General features: G+C 56.5%; 1 protein-coding gene across 1 annotated transcript; it reads right to left on the bottom strand.

Annotated features, from left to right (window-relative positions):
* Window positions 1-705: 705 nt before the first annotated feature.
* Mvk (mevalonate kinase) lies at window positions 706-18907 on the bottom strand. The gene is made up of 11 exons (XM_059249405.1): window positions 18874-18907; window positions 17538-17629; window positions 16628-16775; window positions 13019-13163; window positions 10778-10933; window positions 8666-8769; window positions 8106-8151; window positions 5430-5520; window positions 4999-5115; window positions 2078-2231; window positions 706-1096 (listed from the first exon to the last, which is right to left on the bottom strand). The coding sequence occupies exons 2-11, from the start codon at window positions 17613-17615 to the stop codon at window positions 948-950; spliced, it is 1188 nt and encodes a 395-aa protein (XP_059105388.1). The 5' UTR covers window positions 17616-17629; window positions 18874-18907; the 3' UTR covers window positions 706-947.
* Window positions 18908-18942: the final 35 nt, after the last annotated feature.

Genomic DNA, 18942 nt, shown 5'->3' with positions numbered 1-18942 from the left:
GTTCCCTCCATCTAGCCAGCTGACATCAGAAGAGAGGGATGGGATGGGCGGTGGTGGCACACGCCTTTAATCCCAGGACTAAGGAGGCAGAGGCTGACGGATCTCTGTGAGTTTGAGGCCAGCCTGGGCTACAGAGTGAGTTCCAGGACAGGCTCCAAAGCTACACAGAGAAACCCTGTCTCGGAAAACCAAACAAAAAGAAGCAAGGGATGTCTTAGGCCTTAAGTCCATTCCCAAGGCTTCAGAGCTGTGTGCACTGGTGCACACTCAATGTAGACCTGCTCTCTCTGTGCTGTGACTGAGGCAGATATGTCCTTGTCCTTATTCAGCAAGTGCTACCTGGGGAAACTCCCTCTCCAAGCTACACAGCAGAGTGACAGGAGTCTTGTTTCCTTCAGCCCCAGAACTCCCAGAGAGAGGAAGGGCGCACTGGAGAAGGAAGGATGAGGTCCGAGCAGAGTACACCAGCCCTGCCTTCTTCCCACAGGCCCTGAGCGTCTGCCTGTGTAATCTCTTTATTTCCCTCATGGGCACCTTTCCCACAAGTCCACATAGAGACAGAACAGTCAGCATGCCTTGCCCCAGCTGGTGATCCCTGGGAGGGGACGGCAGACAGAAACCACCGGCCAGCCAGTTCCTAAGGAGCCTTGGAATGGCTGGACGGAAGGGCACATGGCTCAGAGCCACAGGGTGTGAGGGAGGCAGATGTACCCACGAGGGCTCCAAGGCGAAGGCCTGTATCAGCCTGCCATCTCAGGAGACCCCACAGCTGATGCCTGTCCGGCTCCAGAAATGCCAGCGTACGGACGGGGCACCGAGGTGGCACCTCTCAGAGTCTAGAAGGCGCTGCCCACAGGAAAGGTGTCACTGACCAGCACAGAGGCCAACTCCAGCCCCAGAATACTCCAGAGAGAGGCTTCTCGGCAGGACCGAAGTGTTGCGTCACCTCAGAGGCCCAGGGCCTGTCGGACAGGGTCGTCTATGGAGGCAGCTGAGTGCATGGAGACCCCCGGTGCTCCAATGCTGGTCTCCCAGCAGTCAAACCCGCAGCCAGTCAGGGCCTGCTTGGCAGCCTCCACGTTGGCCCGCTCTAGACCTGGAGAGGGAAGGCAGTCAGCCCTGGTGGATGGTGCTCAGCAGACACTCCCACCCCTGGGATGGGGCCCTCCTGCTGTGCATCTTGCAGCATCAGAGGCTCCCTGTATCTCCTGTGGGCCATGTGCCAAGTCCACATCTTCCTCATGGACTCTAATCACCTGGACCCAGCCTTGCCATGCATCAGCTGGCCATGTGGCTTCAGGCTTAATCCCCATACGGGCCTCAGTTTCCCTATCTGGGAACGGGGCTGACGCTGGCCACACTCCCACTCGAGGGCCTGGCCAGTACCTGGTAGACTGGGCATGCTCTTAAAGCATTCTCTCATGATCAACATTGGCCCTGGACCAGTAGCTACCACTCAGGACTTCCTAGAGGGAGGCCCCACACACTCCTTGCAGCCAGATGCCACTACCAAGAGCAAGGGGCTTTGGGAACCCTGGTGGGTTGTAAAAGTGAGGAAACAGAGGGATGATGATGAGGAGGGCAAGCAGGCCAGAGTGGGTGGAGGCAGGTGGTATCCCTGGATGCTTACGGTACGCCTGCAGCAGGAATTCCTGCACTCTGGACTGGCCTGGGGCTCCCTTCCCGAGTCTATTCCTGGGTCTTTTCCCCGAAGGCTACTGAGCACAGCCATTTCACCCAGCCACTAGGTCAACCTCACCCGTTTCCCAGTGAACAAGGGTGGGGTGGGAGCTAGGGGGTGGGAGCCCACCCTGGCTGTGTCTGAAGCTTGCGGAAGGAGGTGGCGGAGCGGCCTGGAGCACATGAGCTTTCCAGCCACACGCTCCTCCCTGAGCAGGAGCGATAGTCCCACAGCCCACCCGCGGTCATCCCTGTTTTCCCAGGGGAAACAAAGGCACAGAGAGGTTAATTAACCTGCCCACGGTCACAAAGCAGAGCTCCAGTCTCCCTTTCTAGGGAGTTCTCCAGCGGATCTTGCACCACAGTCCACCTTCGCAGCCGTCTCCCAACCCCGTACCTGGCTTCAGGAGGGTGATGCCGCAGCCGCCGCCACCGGCACCCGTCAGCTTGCTGTGGAGTCCGTGTGCTGCTGTGACCTGGCAGAGCTGGTCCAGGGAGGCGTGGCCCACGCCGAGGGCATTCAGGTGGTGTTGGTTCATGTCCATCAGCTCCTGGAAAAGGTGCCATCTGTTCCTGCCTGATCCACCTGCGGGAAACCCTCTGTCCCAGCCCATGTCTCCTGCCCAGCCGGCAGCTGCTGATGTGGGATAGCTCATGCTCTCTATGTGGGACTTGGATGACTAGAACCAAGTTCATCCTCCCGCCATGGAGGCCAGTGCGAGCCCGGCCCCTGGACTATATGGGGCAGACACATAATCTAAGCTGGCCAAACAGAGAGCGGGTCCCCGTCTCTGGAATGGCTAAAACTAGCTGACTTCTGACACTGGCCACCTAATCTGTCCACCTGCCACGCGACCAGAGATCACATGACAGATTCCAAACCACCTGGCTTCAGTCTCTGGATCAAGCTACGCCTGAAGCCATTACCATGGGTCCCTCACTTAGGAGACAGTTCCTTTCCCCGCTAAAGGCTAGTGGGGACACGTTTGCCATTTGCGAGGGAAAACGTCTCAAACAATATGCCACCCTACCGCTGCCTCCTGGGCTGGCTGTCAGAATAAGAACCAAGTTGCCACTCCAGCAAGGTCAGGAGTGAGGAAAGAGCTAAATATTGGTCGAGGTTTCTCCAATTATGTGCAATAAAATTGCTGCTTGCCAACCAAAAGGAGCATGCGGATAACATGCTAAAGGCAGCCACTGTTTGCCTTTAGTGGATGCTGGGTGCAGACTGTGCACTGGGGAGGCACACCCGGCCAGGTTCTGCGCTCCCCTCTGGACCCGAGACTCGGGCAGGCAGGGGTGAGGCTGGGCTCTGCCCTTCGCAGCCCTTAGGCGGGGTGCTTCGCTAGAGTTTCTCCCATGGAAACAGATGGTGTGAGGTCTGCCCGCCTCCTGGCTGTGTGAAGGGAAGGACTTTGCACAATGCCCAGACTGTGCAAACATTCGGCTATCAGTGTGTGTTACCACCATCCCTCTTCATAAAAGAGGAGGGACACTGAGGGCTGCGGGCAAAAAACCTGTCAGGGACCACCCATCTAGTAGGTACTGAGTCCGTGCTGGAAGCGCTTCTGCTCGCAAGAACGCCCTTGGCATTTCAGACGCCTCCTCTTGCTCAGGGGAGCTTGTGTGGCTTGTGCTGTGCAGTGCTCCACTCTGAGCGCGGGGCTCAGGATGCTTGTGTGCTGAGGGCCGACCAGCACCGAGGCGGCTTCGCCAGGGTCTGCCAGGTGCTCTTCCCTCAGGCCCGCCCCACTTCCCAGCCTTCTGACAAACGGGCAGACAGGGCAGTGTGGCCTGGTGGCAGTCCCGGGTGCCTTTCACGAGCCCCGTGGGCTGCGTGCGGAGAAGACTTGTGGGGCCTCCTTGTGCCTGAGCTCCAGGTGTCATGTTGTCAAGGCAGGTTCCAGACACCTGTCACATTCTGATCCAAAGTCTGTCAAGGATCAGATGACAGCCTGTGACAGGAGAGAACAGCTCGCTGGTTCATGTGCAGAGCTGCCCGAGAACGGAGCTGTGCACTTCAGCGGCCGTGGCGCCAAAAATACCCACGCTGTGTAATCAGTGTGCTGCTCCCCGGCAGTCTCGGGGCTCGACAGTGCACTCGCGAGCAGTCCTCTGTCTTTGTTTCTTTCCCGCTCAGGTCTGCGATCCTGAGCACGGAAGGAAACAAGAGCTGGGGAAGCAGGGTTTGGGACGGCAGGAGGGAGCCTGGGAAATGAGGAGAGAGGCTCCAGATTACACGGAGGCCTTGTGCCCAGCGCACAGTAGGTGCTCAGTAAAGCTCTGAGTGGTTCCGGGTGGGATGGTGCACAATGAAGGAGGATCTCTGAGTCTGAGGCTATCCCGGTCTGCATAGTGAATTCCAGGCCAGACGGGGCTACACAGTGTGACCCTGTCTCAAAAAGTAAAAATATACAAAATCTGCTGAGTGGAGGCATCCACAGGCATTAGTTTGGGTCCTGGTTCTGCCACCCGCTAGCTGGATCACACAGGAGGAAGTCACCATTTTGGACCTCAGCTTTTAGTCCTGTAAAATGGAGACACAGGTAGCTGTAAGGAGCAAGAGCGACGTTTCCCTGAGAGGCTGCACACTGGAATGCCAGGATGGACAGAGACTGCAGCAGGTATTTAGGACAGCACTAAAAGCCAAGCAGAGCAGGAGCATGCCGGGCCATCTGGAGGGGACCCTGCCTGCACATTCATATGACTGCTGCTGCCTGGCTGCTTCAGCCGGGGCTGCTGGGTCCCCTTGTACTCTAAGGGAGGCCAGATGGCACTTTACCATCAGCCTAATTTACCAGACCAGATGGACCGTGTCTGAGAGGGAGCCTTTGGCTCTCTGAGCTGGTGGCACATGGGCACTGGGAACAGGAGACCCTGGAACTGTAACAAGCTTGTGACACCCCAGTGGGGCCACCAGCAGGCAGTGCATGAAAGAGAATTCAGACACTGGCCTGCTCAGAGGCTGACGGTGAATCACATGAATGGTGCGGGCCACAGTTAGAGGACCCCAGAGCAACTTCAGAACCCGCTGGATCAGAAGCGGCAGGTGGCTGCTGAGTGGACACCCGTAGCCAGCACAGAGCGGAACCGGGAAGGTAGGCATCTCCCCAGGACGAATAGGGAATGGGGGTCCGCAAGATGAAGTGTCTGCCCGTGTGGGCTATTTCTCAACCTTGTGACCCACACCTGCCCACAGGGCCTCAGGGCCAGGCTTCCAGGTAAGACATGCTTGTTCACATGGGCACACACATGCTCAGGGCCCAGGTCTGGGCCGACAGGGCAGCGGGGTGAGGAGCTGGCCAGGGGCGGGCTTACTTCTAGAACAAGGTACTGTTCCGGGGCCGGGGCTGCCACCATCTCCCCCAGCACGCGCTCACACTCCAGCGATATGGCGTCAATGGAGGTCAGGATCGGGGCCACGATCTCAGGGAACTGTAGAGAAGGAAGGGCAGGACATGAGGTCTAAGGATAGGGGAGGGCCCTGCTGTTGCAGTGGGGCGCCCGCCGTCTACACCAGCCCACGGGGAATCTCCTCTGGCCTGGCCTTTGTCCTGCAGCTGCCCTGACATCTGCATGGGGAATCCTTGCCACAAAGCCAGTGTGACTAAAGGGGCGGGCCGGTTCCAAAAGTCTCTCCCGGACTCTGGCCTGGCAGTGACCACAGTCGGCACCTTCCTTTCCGTTCACACCGCCTCCCGAGACTTCCCTGTCCCCAACACCCACAGCACCCCTCCATCCAGGAGCACCTTGACTAGCCTGCTTCTGACGCCGGCCACGAGGGCCTTGGTACTTCGTGGGACCTTGGTGTTAGTGAGCAGGATCTGCAGGGCGGGGAGCCTGCGGTGAGAGAAAAAGGCAGGATGGAGGAGCCAGGCCCAGGACTCCACCCCATCCTGGGACAGAAGTGCAGGCCCAGGATGGTCCGTCACAAGGAGAGCACGCGGGGGGGGGGGGGGGGGGGGGGGGGGGCCAGCTTGGTCTAGGGACTAGCAGGCAGAGAGGGGAGGAGAGAGGTCCTCCAAGGCTTCACCATCATGAGGTAAAAGGACTGAGAAGGGAGAAAGACCACTAGGGCAAAGGTGGGGGCGGAGAAGCATATGCTGAGCCTGGAGGTCATGACCCCTCATTGGGTTATAAGTTCAAAGTAGCTATGGCAGAGTGCAGGGAGGGTCGGAGGGTCGGGGGGTCGGGGGTGCCCAACCTTGAAGCTGAAAGGTGGGGCTGAAGCAGAGGGGGGAGGCACAAGGAGAGACGCTAACACCCCTCTGCAGACATGCTCCAGATCTCCAGGTTCTGGGGACTCAGGACCGTCTGCATGCTGTCACTCGCTGACGGTCCTTAGTCTAAACCTGAAGTGCTCTGCAATCCAAAAACTTTGGGCACCATGTCTGAGTTGGGATTTCTAGCTTAGGGGTGCTTGTTCATCTGTCATGCGTCTGTGGTGGTCCCCGTGGGAGAGAGCAAGCAGGCAGGGCTGCAGAGGTCAGCCATCCCCCACCCACCCATGATCCCATTCTACAGCGCCCAGAGCTGCAATCCAGGCAGGAACCCTGCCGTGGCCACAGGAGCCAAGCCCCGGCTGCTGTAGAGAAGGGGGCAGCCCCGAGGCTGCAGTGGGCAGACTCCCCAGCATGGCCCGAAGGAAGCTGACCGGTCCCGACTGTCCTTGTGCGAGCGCCTCTGGAGGAACCGGCGGCTCTTGCTTGCCACGCACTCTGCCCTTCAGAGAGCTGTGGTGGGGATGGAGGCGGAGAACCTGCACGCGCCCCTGCGAGACAGCTGGGAGCCGTGGGACCCACACCTTTATTCTCCCTCTTTGCAGTTCGGACTGTAAGATCCAGCTGAGGTGGAGAGGCCGCCGGCCCCGTCTCCCTGCCCAGAAGCCCAGGAAACGACTCCGGCCCAAGGACGGCCGGCACGTGCCTCTTCTAAACCTCCTAAGATGAGCGGTCTCTCCTTCCCCTTTAGACTGCCTGTCACTCAAAAAAGGCAGTGTCCAGGGAGGCTGGGCCTGCAGCCACGCCACAAACAAGGCACTTTGTATGGAATGGCACCATGTGTGGTTCGGGGGAGAAGGCCCCCCCGTCAGGCCAGCTGTAGGATGAAGGAGGAATGACATCTTCATCCTCACCCACATTCTCTGCTAAAGGCAGCCTCCACAAAACCTATCCTGGCCAGGGTCACCACTCAGGGCTCTGCTCTGGAAGGACCCGTGTGATCTGGGCCTGGCCTCCCCTGACTCCATGTCCCCCATCTCTTTCCTTCCCCGGTGCACACGTCACCCGGTCACCCTGGCCTCCCTGTTGCTGCTCCACACCAGCCACAGGACCTTTGCACTTGCATCCACTCTTCCCGAGGCTGCTCCCCCCTCACAGCTGCATGACTCCTAATCATTCTGGCCTCTGTCCTGGCGCTACCTCAGCCGAGGCCCTCGGGAACCCCATCTGACCAGCTTCCACTGAGGAACACTGTTGATCATCACAGCTGAGGGGTGCTACGGGCATCTAATGTGTAGAGGCCTGGCATGCTGCTGAACACCCTGTGAGGTACAGACAGACAGACAGCCTAATACTGATGGAAGCAAGGCTGAGAAGCCGCTGTGCAGAGTTGCAGAAGGCCCAAGCTGGAAAAGGAAGTCTCCACAGGCACAGGTAAGGCTGGAGAGCCGTGTGGCACCATGAGCCACTAACGGAGTGACTCAGCTGGCTAGGGCAGTGTGCCAGGACCTGGTGCCTATCTGTGACAACCACCATGGGTGAGGACAGCAAGACAGCGCTAGTGACTCCCCAGCACATAAACCACCACACAGGCCACCTTGGCCCCAAGGGGCTCCTACTTGCCATGATCTAATCCCTGTCCCCAGTCTTCCCGGTCTGCACAGGTGACCAGGTGGGGCACAGCCACGCAAAGCCGGCCGCGAGCTGCCAGGCCCTCTGCTCAGAGCCTTGCCCAAGCCTCCCGCTGCGGGCTCCAGCCCGCCTCAGCCTTGCTGGCCTCCACCACACACCCCTCTTTGTCCTGTGGTGGCTTCCATCCTGATCTGTCAAACCCCAACCCAGCCCCACCCTCACTCCCAGCAAGAGCTCCTAGAAACAGCCTGAGAGGTTTGCCCATGTTCCTGGAGAAGGAAGGCAGCGCCTACTGTGAACCGAATGAATGGACAGACAGACAGCCAGGGTCTGGGGACCAGCTGCGCTTCAAGGGCACGGGACAGCCACCTTTAACCACAACAAAGAGCTGGCAAGGAGGAGGAAAAGCAGCGACTAGGCGGGCCTCGCTGTGCCCCGGGCCTCACACTGTGACACCCGGCCACAGCAGGAGGGGACACAAGGACGCCTGCCCCTCACAACCTCACAAAGGCACAGTGTCTTACTGGATACGTGGAGGAGCTGTGCTAGGCATGGCCGCGAAGCCCGAGTTACCTCTTCAAAGACGACATCTTCCCTTGCTGGTAGCGCAGGGCTCCTCCTAGAGAGAGGGACAGCAGCTATCATCATGGGGAAGGCCAGATTTGCATTCTGGGACAGCGGGAGGTCAGGGTGGCCTCGTGACATGCCAGGCTGAATGACGCACCCATCCATTCCAGCTTCAGCTGTGGAGGACCCAAAGGGTATTAAGGCCCTCGGGACCTTGGCCTTCTGAGCTGCCAGGCTTCCTCAGCCATTGCACGTAGGCGAGGCTACGGCCCAGGGCTCGGTGGCTAGGCCTGTGAGCAAGCGTCCTGTCGGGACGGAACGCTGCTTGCGTGGTTTGCCAACTCCTTAGCAACAGTTCCCTGTGACTCCCTGGCAGAGATCAGTGGGGTTTACCGTTTCCCAGGGCCTGAGCCCACCCTTCAGAGAGGCAGAGCCCTGAGATCTTGCCCTTGAATAGGAACACGCTCTTTTCTTAGAGGCCTCAGGGACTCACCCCAAGCCGAGAGCCGGGGCACTTACCCACGTAACGTGACTCCCAGGAAGGCCGAGGAGGCAAACACACTTACCCCAGGTACTGACAGCGTTGTCCACGCCCGAGGGGTTCCCGTGGATCACTCTCTCTCCCTTGTAGGCCCACTTGTTAATCGACTCCAGGTCCTCCTCGGGCCACCTGGGCACACAGAGAGTTAGCGTCTGGGGCCGCTCTGGACAGCCGAGGGGAGAGGCTGCGGGTGCAGCTGCTGCTAGCACAGGCTAGCCCAGGGCTGACATGATTGAGCACTGGAACTCAGGAGGAACGGAAGAGTTGCCCTCTCAGCTCAAGATGATGCCCAGGCTTGTTTCCCCCTCTGAAACCCACACAGCGCGGCGGGAGAGGCCTGGGGTTTGGCTTAGCCGTGCAGCAGCAGGGGCCCGGGCTTGTTTCCGGGCATGTTGTGTTCTCACTAGCTGAGTGACTCTGGACCTGTTACCTAACCTCTCTGAGTCCCACTCTCCTTGGGGATAGAATGTTCTCTTCCGGCCCTCGTCCTATACAGCTGGAGGCAGGCCTTGTGTCTACATGGGACGTGTGGTAACAACCTCTGCTCAAGTGCCAGTGGGAAGGGCACACAGAGGTGAGGCTACTGCTTCCTGGGTGACCACTGTAGCTGTGGTCTGTAGGTGTGGCTCAGCAGCACAGCCAGCTGGGGAAGGAAGTGTCCATGGTGGCACGCTCCGGCAACTGTGCACTCGGGACACGAGGCAGCAAGAGAAACAGTGTGAGGCCAGCCTCACACCCTGAGACCCTGCCTCAGAGCAAACAAAGACACCACCACTGTGACTCTGGTAGGTACCAGTCACCTCTGGGCCTCCTGAAAGCAGAGGAGCCTCCTGTGGAGCAGGCTGGTGGGCGGGCTTAGTGCCAGCACGTGACCAGATCAAAACACGAGCGGGACCTTGGAAGAGCAGCCCACCCTCTCCCCTGCTCAGTGCGGCTCCTTGTAGAGCTGTGTGGGGCCCTGTGGGCCGGTGGGCCGCCATCTGCTACTCAATTCCTCCAGGTACACCTTCACGTCTCTCATCCGCGGAAACAGACACAGCAGCATCCCCTTCACAGAGACGCCGTGAGACGGAAGAACACACCACTGTCGTAGGATGCCTGGGGGACAGTGGCCTCAAACAAGCTCCTGGGACCACAGCTCCTGTGCGCATTTGAAACCTGGCCCAACCTCTGGCTGAGGCAGCTGCTGCCTCTGCGTTTTTCTCTCATGTGTCCTGTGAAGATCACAGATCTGCACCTCACACAGTAGTGTGGGTGGTGATTAAAGATGAACTGGCCAGGTGCGGTGGTGCACACCTGTAACCCCAGCATCTGGAAGGCTGAGGCAGGAGGATTGTGAGTTAGAGACCAACCTGGGCTACATAGCAAGACACTTTCATAAATTAAGAAAGAAAAAGGAAGGGAGGGAGGGAGGGACGAGAGGGGAGAGATCCGCGCTGACCCAGATCTCGTGTAAAGCTGGAGGTGACACACACCTGTAATCCAGCACTGCTGTGGGGAGATGGAGCAGGAGACTGCAAGCTCAGACCAGCCAGGCTGTTGTACCCAGTGGTGAACAAGAGACCTATCTCCCCAGGTAAAAGCAAGGACCGACACCCAAGATTACCCTGACCTACACACACACACACACACACACACGCACGCACGCACGCACGCACGCACGCACGCACGCATGCACACGCACACACAGAAGGCAGGGAGACAGAGAGACAGACAGAGAGAGGGGCAGAGACAGATTTTTTTACACACACACACGCACGCACGCACGCACACACAGAAGGCAGGGAGACAGAGAGACAGACAGAGAGAGGGGCAGAGACAGATTTTTTTACACACACACACGCACGCACGCACGCACACACAGAAGGCAGGGAGACAGAGAGACAGACAGAGAGAGGGGCAGAGACAGATTTTTTTACACACACACACGCACGCACGCACGCACACACAGAAGGCAGGGAGACAGAGAGACAGACAGAGAGAGGGGCAGAGACAGATTTTTAAAATCCTATAGGAAAGGCAGGTTATCCCCTTCCACGCGGGGGGAACTAAGGTTCAGATAGGTACAACAGTGTTCCACGCCATAGTGCTACCCACTGCTTCATCACAGACAGGACAATGCGAAGACAGACTTTACCTGCTGACGGCACCCCTGTCCTTGAGCGGGTTGGTGACCTCCTCGCAGGCAGTCAGGAGGGCAGCCACCACACACACCGAGTAGGCGGCGCTGGAGCCCAAGCCTGCCCCGGTGGGCAGTTCCGACCACACCACAATGTCCAGGCTCGGGAGTGCCCTGAAAGACACCAGGCACAAAGCGTGACTCCCTGGAAGGCTGTGAAGTGTACGGGAACTTGTGGCCAGGAGTGGGCATTGGGGGAGGGACTGGCCGAGCACCTGGACCACGGTTGGGTGGGACAGCATCCCCGCTGGACAGCAGCAGCTGAAGTGACTCAGACAACCAGGAAACAGGGGCCAGACTTAAATCACTGTGAACTACAACCCCCCATCCTCCGTGCTCTGCAGAGCTGGGCTCCTTTCTGGTCCGGCTCTCAGCACCAGCTGGCCATCTGTCGGCCACGACCTTGCACCCATCATCTCCCATTCATCTTTCCAGAGTTCACCAAGTGCTTCCACTGGATGCTTCCCCCAAACCACCCCCAAGAGCTGTCGCTGGACTTTGAGGATCCACATGTCATCCGCCTCCACAGCTGCCTCATCACAGCACCCAGGTGTTCCTAGGTGGCCTCTCCCGCCAGACACCACTCCTGACATATGGGACCCAGGTCTGCTGCAAACCAGTTAAAAGAGCAGTCACACCATCACGCACAGACCTCCCTGAGTGACGCCCAACGGTGTTCTGCAATTTCTAAGTCCTGTTCCCACTTTGTAGCCATCTAATACGGAGTGTGACTTTTCCAAGTACACATGCCCACCCTGCGTGGGTGGGAGACTTTGTCCCGACCCACTGAGGGGAGTGTGCTACCTGAGCCGACCATCCCCAAGTCGGGTACAAGTGCCGGCCACTTCTGCCATGTCCTCGGCACAGGGCCTGGCAGGGGCCAGTGTCTGTGGCTCTGACTGCCTTTCCCCTTGCATAAAAATAACACCGGTGACAGGCGTGGTGGCCACACCTAAACCCCATCACCCCAGGGGCAGAGGCAGGTAGAACTCTGTGAGTTCCAGGCCAGCCTGGTCTACACAGTGAGTCCCAGGCCAAACACGGCTCCACATCTCAAAAACAACAACATTAAAAAAAAAAACCCAAGCTACTGCATACAGCATGCCTGTCATAGCCATGGCCATGTTACCATTTTAAGTATCCTCCTAATCCTCCTTGTTGATTACTGAGGAAACTGTATATTATTAATTAATAATGAGTTTACGTGTGAGCACGTGCCATTCTGGAGAGGGTCTTGTGAAGGCTGACGGAGAGTTGCCAGGTAGATGAGGATGGCCCTGAGCTTGATCACCCAGCCTCCGCCTCCCAGTGCTGGGATTACAGTGTGCACCACCATACCGGGCTGGGGACAGAATTTAGGGCTTCACGCACGCTAGGCACAGAGCCACATTGCTAGCCCTACTTGGTGTTTCGTTTGTTTGACAGTTTGAGACAAGGACTCACACTGAAGCCCACGCACATGACGACTCAGAGAAGTCTTCGTGCCTCAGTCTCCCTGAGTGCTGGGTCACAGGCCTAAGTTACCACATCCAGCCTGAGGAAACAGTTAATGGTCACAGTGACGATGCATCAGGCTGTGTGCCAGGCTCCGAGCTCTGCTCTTCCGTCAGATTAAACCTTACTACCTCACAGCTTGGTGCTGTCAATGCGTCCATGTCACAGACGGGAAAGCTGAGCCTCAGAGAGGGCAATCACCTCAAATGAGGACAAGTGGCCTGCCAACAGCCTCCAGAGCATCATGTGACCCTGTCTCAGCAGCACTGTCAAGCTCTAGGCACCGGCTCCCCGGGTCTCTCTGAAAAGAGACAAGTGGGCTCAGGCTTCACTGTAGCAAGATGAGGCACACATGTGCCTCTCCAGCCACACCACAAAGAGGCCACCCTGAGGAACAAGAATGCAGCAAAGCCTTTGTCCTCCTGAACTCAAGCAGCAGAGGACGCAGTACAGGGTCAACACGTAGAGCATGTCACAGCTCTACAGCCTAAGAACCAGCTAAACGGCTTACGGGTTGTCTACCTCCGGAGCCTCTGCGTCCCCAGGAATAAACAGGTGGAGCCTCTCTCCTGGACTGCTGCCCCACTGTGTGGACAGCCTACGGCCATTGTCCCTACCCACGAGGCACAGGGACTCTCCAGGAACAGTGACAACCAGAACACTTCCCAGGGGAGGACGGGTGGACTCCTACCGACCATGACACACCTCTGCTTCCGGGAGATGGCCAGGTACAGGTACAGAAAGGCAAGGACTGCCAGGCCCTCGGTGCTGACACAGTCCTCGGGGAGGCCCGCCACCTTCTTCAGTTTCTCCAGTTGCTCTGGGGTGGGTGCTGGGACATCACCTTGCTCTGTCACACAGGCAAACGAACAGGCGGGTGAGGGGGCTTCAGGAGCATTTATAAACCACAGGACGGGCTGGAGAGATGGCTCAGCCGTTAAAGGCTAGGCTCACAACCAAAAATATAAACCACAGGACACACTGGGATCCGCATGGGGACACACAGGGTACCAGCAACCGGCCAGGTGTATCGGTTCGCTTCAGGTTTGCGGGGTAGGCAGCCTTGGGTGTGGGTCTTGACTGTAAAGATAAAGACCAGGCACTCGGGACTCCGCACGGCTCCAGACCTGGAGCAAGTGCTGAACTAACCGTCTGAGATGTGCACACGCCTTTGCTTTACTTCCAGCCTTCAGAACCAAAGGTAGCAGGAAGTTAATCCCCAACTATTTCTCTCTTTCTCAAAGACAATTAGCAAAAGGACTGGCAATGTGGATAAGGCCCTCACTTACCATGTGCGCACACACACCCACACACACACCAGGTTGAGCAAGTCTAGCCAGCTCAACTTCACAAATCACGCCCAGCCTTGGGTCAGCCCGTGGAATGGAGTAGAGTGGGGCGTGGCTGTTAGGAAAGTTCAGGGCACCCACTAAGGGCTCAGTACATGTGTGCTGAATAGACTCATGACACCTCATAGAGAGCCAAACCCGAGGAGACCCGGGCACTGCAGAGTTCTGTGATGGAGACAGACCAATCTTGGAGTTTAGAGACCTGTGTGGGTCTTTCTACAGCCCTGACGGAGGTGCAGCCTCCAAGACCCCACTGTCACGTTCATAAAATGGAGATGAACAGTATCACATGCTTTGGGGGCTCGTGGTCTGGCACACGTGCTCAGTACCTGTTCACTCTGCCTGTCACTCTGTGGAGGGAGATCCCAGCCAGTCTCCAAGAAGTCCCTGTAGTGTCCTGCTGAAGCGGACTTACGGCATCCACCTCTCATCCCGCTGGGTCCCCACAGCAACCGTCAGACAGATCACACTCCCTTGTAGAGACTTGCCCGGACTCGCCCGTGGGTCTGTGTGTTCTCAGCCACAAGCTACCATGCCTGGCTGTTGCTGCCTCAGACACTGACTCAGAAAAGCACTTGCTGGTCCTCAGGGAACACTCTGTCCTACCGACCGTCTGACGCCATGGAAAGCTAGTCCCAGAGGCTCTGAGCTGAGGGGGGTGCAGGAGTCACTCAGGGGACTTCTTGAAAAATATAGTCCTTTCCCACCACTGTAGCAATCCTCCACAGGAGAAAGGTAGGGCCAGGAACCCATATACACAGAATAAAGAACAAAGCCCCCCAGCCAATTCAAAGGCCTGCCCAGCAGGTAGAAAAGAACCGCTCTAGACAGCCCTCAACCTTCTTTCTTTCTGCTGGGAATCAGGCCCAGCCCTCCACTACTGAGCTACAGCCCAAGCCAAAGCCTTCGCTACTCCATCTCCTGCGGCAGGCAGGTGGCAGGGCTCAGGCGCAGGCCGGAAGTAGTCCCTGGAGGCTCTCAGTTGCCCTGGGCTGGCGGAGAAATGCTATTTCCAGTGAGGAGGCATGAGCCAGAGAAGAGGGAAGACCCTGGGATCAGACTAAGCAATGGACAGGTGCCCTGCCGACAGAAGGGAACTAGCCTGGACAGCTGTGGTCACCGTGGAGTCCCATGCTACCAGCAGCAGCAGCAGCAGCAGCAGCAGCGGCGGCGGCACAGGGGCCCTGGGCTAACAGCATGGGAAGACAGTGCTGACACCAGGAAAGAAAAGCATGATATGGCCCGACTCTGTTTCAGAGACAGGGAATTCCCCTTTCCCAGTCAATCTACCAATCCCGACCAGCTGATGCCAGAACGCCCAGGTTGCTACTCAGGGAGCTGAAGCAATGAGATGTCCATCACCTCATGTTGTTTCTGACGGTCCTCTCTGGGCCAGACAACCACCATCTTGGGGAGTTCCGCTGCACCCCCTTGCAAAAGGGATTATCCCAGCTGGGTCTGTTGACTGTGCACTCCCTCACAGAGGTGTGGGGAGGTCACAGGACCCTCGCCTGAGCATCTAGTGGCTTCCTACTGCCTGCTGTAATTCCACCCCAACTGCACGCGGCTTTGGGGAGGGCCTAGGGGAGAGAGGCTGGGAGGGGGGCTCCATCTGTGTGACTACAGGAGAGGCATCATTCCTTCTGGTGAGGCCATTATGTGGGGGCACCCACACTCCAATAAGTAAGCCCTGACCTACGCTCGGTAAGGAAGCCCGATCAACTCATTGGTTCCCCAGAGTGAACGCTGGTGGAACTGTGCCTGGGTTTGTCATTGGGACCTTAGGAGGAGGGTAGATGTCGTGTATGTTTCTCCGGGAAGGAATTTTAGCAATGCTTCATTAGTACTGATTGGATTTGCCGGTAATAAACATAAGTTACTTTGACTTTTTAAATAATTTCCAGCGGTGCTGGAGACGAAACCCAGGGGCCTCACGTATGCTAAGCATACACTCCACGGCTGGGCTGCCCCAGCCCTATGCTCAGTAACAACTATACACTAAGAGCAGAAATTGAAGGCTTTCTTGACCTACTTCCTGTCACAGTGTCTTCCCCAGGAACTAATCATCACTGACAGCTGATGTCTCTTCCCCAGACTTTCCTACACATGTACACACTGGCTTATATAGTATGCACACATTTTCACACCTGTGACGGTCATTCCTTTTGTTCTCTTTTATCTGATTTTGTTTGACGTGGTCTCATGCAGCCCAGACTGGCCTTGAACTTACCATACATCTGAAGCTGTTCTGGACCCCCTGATCCTCTGGCCTCCACCTCTCAGGTACTGGGAATATACTACTTTGGTAGGATTGAGTCACCTGGGGAACACACCTCTGGGCACATCCATGAGGGTGCTTCCAGAGAGGTTTAAATGAGTGTGGCACCATCCCAGGGGCCAGGGTTCTAGATTGAATAACAGGGAGAAATGGAGCTGTGCACCAGCATCCATCATCTGTCTCTGCTTCCTGAGTGCAGAGGCAATGTGACCAACCACTTCACACTCCTGCCAGGAGCAGGACGGACCGTGCTCAAATACGCCCAAATACACCATAGCAACAAGAAGGGTAACGAATACAACAGCTTAAGGTGTTTACTCTACAGTGGGCCTGAATGATCTGCCCAGGAGAGTCCACAGAGATCTAGGGCACAGTTTTACACGTTTAAAATGACTAGCTGGGTGTGACGGTGCACGCCTTTAATCCCAGCACTTGAGAGGCAGAGACAGGCAGATTTCTGTGAGTTTCAGGATAGCCTGGTCTACAGAGTGAGACTCTGTCACAAACACAATCAAATCAAATTATGAATGAATGAAACCAATTTTCTAGGGTCAGAAGGGAAACCTCTTGGAACAGCCGTCCTCTGGCTCCCTCACAGACAGCCTGAAGTAATGACCTGTTACCACCTCCCTGCTTTCTTCAAGGGCCAAGCTCTTACCACACCTGGCTCCTCCTCTTTGTACTAACCAAGAAAGCTTGTGTCCAGCAGCTGAAGCCCGGCTACATCCCAGACCTTCTTAATACCAATGTTCGGTAAACTGAGGCTCACTTTCCCATTGTTCTGTGGTCGAAGCAGTAGAAATGTTCTCAGGTTCAAGGCCACCGCCAGGGCTACCTGTAGAATAAAGGGCAAAAGCAGTAAGCCTGAGGGCAGTGGCTCAGGGACCAGCATCCGTATGTTTCAGAGGTGCAGACAGGAGGGTCCCTGGGGTTCACTGGCCATTTAGCCTCGCCATTCCAGCAAGCTCTAAGACAATGAGAAGCTTGCCTCAAGATCTGAGGCAAATAGTGCCTCCTGAAGAATGGCACCTGAGGTTGTCTCCTAAACACACACACACACACACACACACACACACACACACACACACACGAAACCATAAAGTGACAGTTGGAGTGAATGGAAAAAAATATAAGCTTTGGGTTCAGACCCACTCAGGCTCATTCCCAGCATTATGAAGGTATCATGTGCTTGGTCAAGTCACCAACCCTTTCCTAAGCCTCAGCTTCCTGACCTGTCAAATAGAAGACTACAAAGCTGCACCCTTGGGCTAGCTCTCAGGATTAAATGACATAAGACATGTGTCCAACACCTCTACCGGACCTTCTTTACAATTCCTCCACACTGGGATGCCCCCGAGTCCATTCCTCTAAGCCCTTTTCCCCTCTACCAACCTCACTTCCTAGGTAATTCCACTCAACCTGTCAGGTTTTATACGCCATCTTTCTGCTATCATACCGAAGTCCTTTAGCAGTCTAAGGGTTTGTCTGGCTGGAGAGATTCATTCAGTCTACCCCCCAGGCCTTTCTTTTACTATCTTCAAATTCAGGGTCAGGGAGAAGTGGTACCCAGCCCTTCAGGGCTCTGCGGACTTTTTACCTTGCCATGGACCACAGCATGTTCTCCATGGAGGATGATTTTCCCCGGAGCAGATACCAGCAGGACTTCTGACAACATGGCTCCTGAGACTCCTGAAAGGGAATGACAGAGAGAGGAACAAAGGTTCCTAGATGCTCATTAGACACATCAGAAAAGTTGGGCTTGGTGGCTTACGCCTTTAATCCCAGCCCTCGGGAGGAAGAGGCAGGTGGATCTCTGAGTTCGAGGCCAGCCTGGTCTACAGAGCGAATTCCAGGTCAGCCAGAACCATGTAGAGAAACTGTCTCAAAAAGAGAAGAAGAAGAGGGGTTGAGGATTTAGCTCAGTGGTAGAGCGCTTGCCTAGCAAGCGCAAGGCCCTGGGTTCAGTCCTCAGCTCTGAAAAAAAAAAAGAAAAAAAAAAGGAGAAGAAGAAGAACAAGAAAGAAAGAAAGGAAGGAAGGAAGGAAGGAAGGAAGGAAGGAAGGAAGGAAGGAAGAAAAGAAAAATGCACATTATAACAATGGGAACTGCCATCCGGCACTAACTGTGTATCAAGGCAGTGCTGTGGGCCAGCCAGCTTGACCAGGAAAACCGTCTGGGTCCAGACCCCAGCCCTTCCACTCCCCAGCGATGTCACCTTACATAAACTGCCATGAATCTGTTTCCTACACCTCAGATAGGGGCCACACTGGAGACTGATTCAAAGGACTGGGAAGCAGCAGTGTCTGTCTGTCGTCTGTCTGCCAAAACAGCTGCTTGACTAGGTGGCTACTCAGCACTGGCTGGTTCTCGGTTCCAGCCTTTACTGCGATCACTACTGAAGGTAGAAACTGGCATGGCCTCCGAGCGCATGGCTCAGTAGTGGAGAGCTTGCCTATATCACGAGGAAGGCCATGTGTTTGATGGTGTGGAAAAGGGAGGTTTACACAAAATCTTGGGGGAAAAAAAAAAGAATTCTCCCCTGACATCGAGACCACAGCCAACCTGTCACAATTAAAAACAAGGCTGCAGGGCTGACCTGTTACGACGGGTGTTGCGTATCTAAACACGAACTTCTGCAAAACCGAGTCTCACAGAGTGTTTTTTGCTGGATTCACGGGCGCGTGCATTTTACCTGTTTATAGCTAATGCAAAATCACCCGCGTTTAAGGCGTCCCGAGAACTCCCACTACAGACTAAGTCACCGAGGTCCGTCCTCCCCCGCCCCCTGCCCCCCGTTTCTTAGGGAACTGTGCGATCTGATGTCGCCCACCGCTCCGATCAAGGAAACTAAGGCAGAGGAACGGGGCGCCTGGCCTGGGGTGTCCGGGGCCCCGGTCCCCACGCCGCCCGGCCCCGCAGCCCAGGCCTCTCACCTGCCACGGCCGCCGTCCAGGTGTGCCGAAACCCCAGCTGCAGCTCGCTGTCTTCTCCATCCCCGGGCG

Source organism: Peromyscus eremicus, chromosome 23 (assembly GCF_949786415.1).
Source record: "Peromyscus eremicus chromosome 23, PerEre_H2_v1, whole genome shotgun sequence".
Lineage (NCBI taxonomy): Eukaryota > Metazoa > Chordata > Mammalia > Rodentia > Cricetidae > Peromyscus > Peromyscus eremicus.
The sequence above is the reverse complement of the archived record's forward strand: the minus strand, read 5'-3'. Positions and strand labels throughout refer to the sequence as shown.

Excerpts from the sequence above, each read along its gene's own strand:
- Mvk (XM_059249405.1), bottom strand. The coding sequence starts at position 17,615 with ATGTTGTCAGAAGTCCTGCTGGTATCTGCTCCGGGGAAAATCATCCTC. Across the intron at positions 16,776-17,537 it reads ATGCTGTGGTCCATGGCAAG|GTAGCCCTGGCGGTGGCCTT; the intron begins GTAAAAAGTCCG and ends TTTATTCTACAG. Across the intron at positions 8,152-8,665 it reads CAACGCTGTCAGTACCTGGG|GAGGAGCCCTGCGCTACCAG; the intron begins GTAAGTGTGTTT and ends CCCTCTCTCTAG.